This window comes from Phaethon lepturus, unplaced genomic scaffold (genome assembly GCF_000687285.1).
Source record: "Phaethon lepturus isolate BGI_N335 unplaced genomic scaffold, ASM68728v1 scaffold5132, whole genome shotgun sequence".
NCBI classification, from domain to species: Eukaryota; Metazoa; Chordata; class Aves; order Phaethontiformes; family Phaethontidae; genus Phaethon; species Phaethon lepturus.
In genome coordinates this window covers 72,669-76,566 of record NW_010522477.1, presented here as the reverse complement: position 1 = coordinate 76,566, position 3,898 = coordinate 72,669, and the positions used below count along the sequence as shown (strand labels likewise).

Here is a 3,898-nt window from a genome sequence, read left to right as displayed (position 1 = left end):
TCTCTATTGCATTTTAAAGGTTTCAAGGAAAGGCCTGTGTATTTGGTTTGTGTGGCAAGGTTTTGGTAGCGGGGGGGCTACAGGGGTCGCTTCTGTGAGAAGCTGCCAGAAGCTTCCCCTGTGTCCCACAGAGCCAGTGCCAGACGGCTCCAGGATGGACCCACTGCTGGCCAAGGCTGAGCCCATCAGCGATGGTGGTAACGGAGTGAAGAAGCGGGAGGGAGCTGTGCATTTTACAGCCGAAGAGAAGAGTGACAACATGTGAAAGCAACAGCTCTGCAGACACCCAGGTCAGTGAAGAAGGAGGGGGAGGAGATGTTCCAGGTGCCGGCGCAGAGATTCACCCTGCAGCCTGTGGGGAAGCCCATGGTGAGGCCGGCTGTGCCCCTGCAGCCCAGGGAGGACCCCACGCTGGACAGGAGGATGCCCAAAGGAGGCTGTGACCCCATGGGAAGCCCATGCTCCTGGCAGGACCTGTGGACTCACGCTGGAGTAGTCTGTTCCTGAAGGACTGCATCCCAGCGGAAGGGCTCGCACTGGAGAAGTTCGTGGAGAACTGTCTCCCATGGGAAGGACCACACGCTGGAGCAGGGGAAGAGTGTGAGGAGTCCTCCCCCTGAGGAGGAAGGAGCAGCAGAAATGCATGATGAACTGACCACAACCCCCATTCTGCCATCCCCCTGTGCTGCTGTGGGCAGGAGGTAGAGAAAAGCGAGAGTGAAGTTGAGCCTGGGAAGAAGGGAGGGGTGGGGGGAAGGCATTTTTAAGATTTCGTTTTATTTCTCATTATCCTACTCTAATTTGACAGGTAATAAGTTAAATTAATTTTTCCCCAAGTCAAGTCTGTTTTGCCCATGACTGTAATTGGTGAGTGATCTCTCCCTGTCCTTCTCTTGGCCCACAAGCCTTTTGTTATATTTTCCATCCTCCGTCCAGCTGAGGAGGGGAGTGATAAAGCAGCTTTGGTGGGCACCTGGCATTCAGCCAGGGTCAACCCCCCCTGCCCCGAGCCTGAAGCAGTCTTGGCGGCACTGCTACGGAACAGATCCCTTCCCTCTTGGCATCCTTGTATGTAATGCTCAGTGTGGCACTGGGACATCAAGGAGGATGCACTAAGCCCATGAACAAGCCTTGGGGAAGAGTGAGACGTGGCACCATCTTCAGGCAGCTCTCAACAGGTTATAGCACCAATTGCATACATTTCAGGTACAAGAAATACCTCTGGAAAGTAATTTAAGAAGTATCTGCTAGCAGCAGTGCTCAGCTTGGAGCTGCTAATAAGCTGGAGATGAAAAATCTCCACAGGCTAAGCTGTCATGGCACTGTAGGTAATTCTATGAAAAAAGTTTTAATGAACAAGAAATAAGAAGTGGTATATAAGAAAAATGCAAAAAGTCAATTTAACCTTTTTTTTCCTCTCAAGCCCTATAGCACTCCCTTCAGTGAGGGGGATCCGATTCCATTTGCAAGCCTGTTCTAGCCAGAAACAACTTGTCTCTGTGCACGTGTTGCTATCTAGGCAGCTACGTAACACACAGCCTGGCGTGGCTGCCCAGCCACTCCTTCGCACAGGGCAACTCCTCATTCAACTGCACGTTCAGCCTTGAACAGCTTCAGTTGCGCCCAGGCCCGTGGGGCTGCAGCTCTCTGCTGTACATGGGCCGCGCTGCTGTGCAGGCACGCTTCTTGTACGGGCGCTCCCAGGGAGGAACGCGAAGGAACTAGCCAAATAAGACTGCTTAATTCCTGGAGCTCCCAGAGCTGTTTCCTTTTCTCAGAGCACACTTGCTGATGGGAGAAAGGCAGACAAGCACCTGCCAAGCTTCCAGCTACTGAGCTCCACCAACAAGATATTATGGACTCTCGCCTGGGATTCTGCAATTAAGGGCCAGCGCAAAGCATGCAAGTCAGGATACCCCTCCCCCTCCTAGCATGACACAACTCCAGAAATTTGCTCTTAGGCTAAAACGAACAATATCCTTGTCCAACCAGTGGTGCCAGGATATGAGCCAGAATCCTCATTAGTGAAGCCTCTGTTCCAGCTCCTACCAAACCTCCATGTTTGCAATGCAGTAGCTACTTCTATTAGGCATACTGAGGTTCATATACATTTCAAAGCAAGAGGAAAATAGATACACTACATGATCTGCGCTTCCTCAGTGTGCAAGCCACTCCATTTTGTTTGGGAATTTCTGTTCAGGAAGAACAGAGTAAATTCTTCCTCCTATTACCCACTGAAATGATGCCAGCAGTATCTGGCCCAACCCATAGCCCTTTGATTTTATTATAAAAGTAACTCTGACTGCGGGCTCCCTACAAATCCCAGTGGCAATAATGCATTTTAACTGACCTGGAGCAAGTGGCAGAGGGTAAATAAAGCAAGTCACAGAGCAGGCAGCAAACCTCAGGACTACTGACAGTGTCCCTCTCTAGTCCAGATTCCATCCACTTGACACAGCTCTTGCTATTCTACTAACAGAGCACAGCCTCTGCTTTCCTTCACCATGTTCTCATACACAGTTGTGCTGTATTTCTCCCTTTCAGTATTAAAATTCCATTAATTTTTTTGTTTTGTTTTGTTTTTTGTTTAAACTGGCATGTGGCAGAACAACAGACTCCACGATCTCAGGTAGAAAAGAAGCCCAACTTACCGTACTTGATGGTAATAGAGCATGAAGGTATTTTGTTACTTTACTACCCGAGTTTCAAAAATTACCTTGACAGCAGTGAAGACAACAATAGTCTGACGAAGGAAAAAGCACAATGTCTCACAGTGCACTACACAAAATATGTGAAAAGCAAGCTACCCCATGGTTAGGAATTCAGGTCTCTTACCATCTCCATTATGAGGTGTCCACAAACAAAGCACTTGTCCGCTGTTTGCTGAAAACCTGAATACTGTTCAAATGACAGAAAAGAAAGGATTGTTAGTAGACACTCCTCTAGCTGCAGAAATACCTTTTAAGTGAACGCTGCACTATTTTCCAGCCTGTGCTGCCTATGTTAGCAAACTACATGATAGCTTTAGGAGACGGTGACTCAGAAGCCTTCGCTCTGCTCTTGCAGCATGCTCAGATACCAGCTTGGCCTTCTCAGCCACTGCAAGTTTTACATTGAAATTTCCAGCGTAACAATATTATTTTAAGTTTGATTTTTATTTTTGAAGCCTATTTGGCAAGTTTGCATTTGGTGTGCTGGAATTAGCTTGAATTAACTCTTTTGGTGGTGGTGGTTGTTGTTCAAGTAAAATAATATAGGACTTACCTCCCAGCTCCTGCTCAGATTAGTGACTAGAGGCTTACTGACCTCAGATTTTGGACCCACGTTTCACTCAGTGCTATATGCAGGCTAGAAAAATGGAGACAGGCCCAAGGAGGATTTAGGTGCCGTGTGGATACCCAGCTTTTTATCCAGGGAAGAATCTAGGAGTCCAGTTGTAGGAGCTTGGGCTCCCTGTACAACGTGAGCCACAGTAAGGTACCTCAGAAAGATGATACCAAACCCCAACCCTCAGCCCACGCTCCAGCCTGCAGTGGGAAACAGGAAGGCTGGGCAGGCCTGGCAGCCAGCCCTCTCAGGTTCGGTGCAGGGGCACAGCAGCAGGGAGATACTTTGCATTCTTGGGACCAAAGCTCTGTGTTCCCTGCCTGAGTGTTTTTGACCTTAACTTAGTACTTGCGTCCCCAAAGCAGATCCTGTTTCAGATGCCAAAGCCTGTCTTTAGCCCAGTATTTAAAGGTATCAAGGTTATCAGGCCAGATGACTGACCTACCAAACAACTACCCTACAGGCAAGAGGCATTTGCCTGAAGAACTCCAGCCATGTAATTTTGAAACCGGTATTTGCAGTGGCTGAACTTTACCCTCTTATATGGGACACTGCAGTCCCATATAAGCAA

General features: G+C 48.4%; 1 protein-coding gene across 1 annotated transcript in view; it reads right to left on the bottom strand.

Moving 5' to 3' along the window:
• The window catches only part of LOC104616715 (Wilms tumor protein 1-interacting protein homolog), a gene marked incomplete at its 5' end in the record, with an annotated part of 82,981 nt that overhangs the window by 6,418 nt on the left and 72,665 nt on the right, over positions 1-3,898 (bottom strand). Inside the window, one exon of the mRNA XM_010281810.1 lies at positions 2,836-2,898. Within this exon, the coding sequence (XP_010280112.1) occupies positions 2,836-2,898 (63 nt within the window). The remainder of the gene's footprint in view (positions 1-2,835; positions 2,899-3,898) is intronic.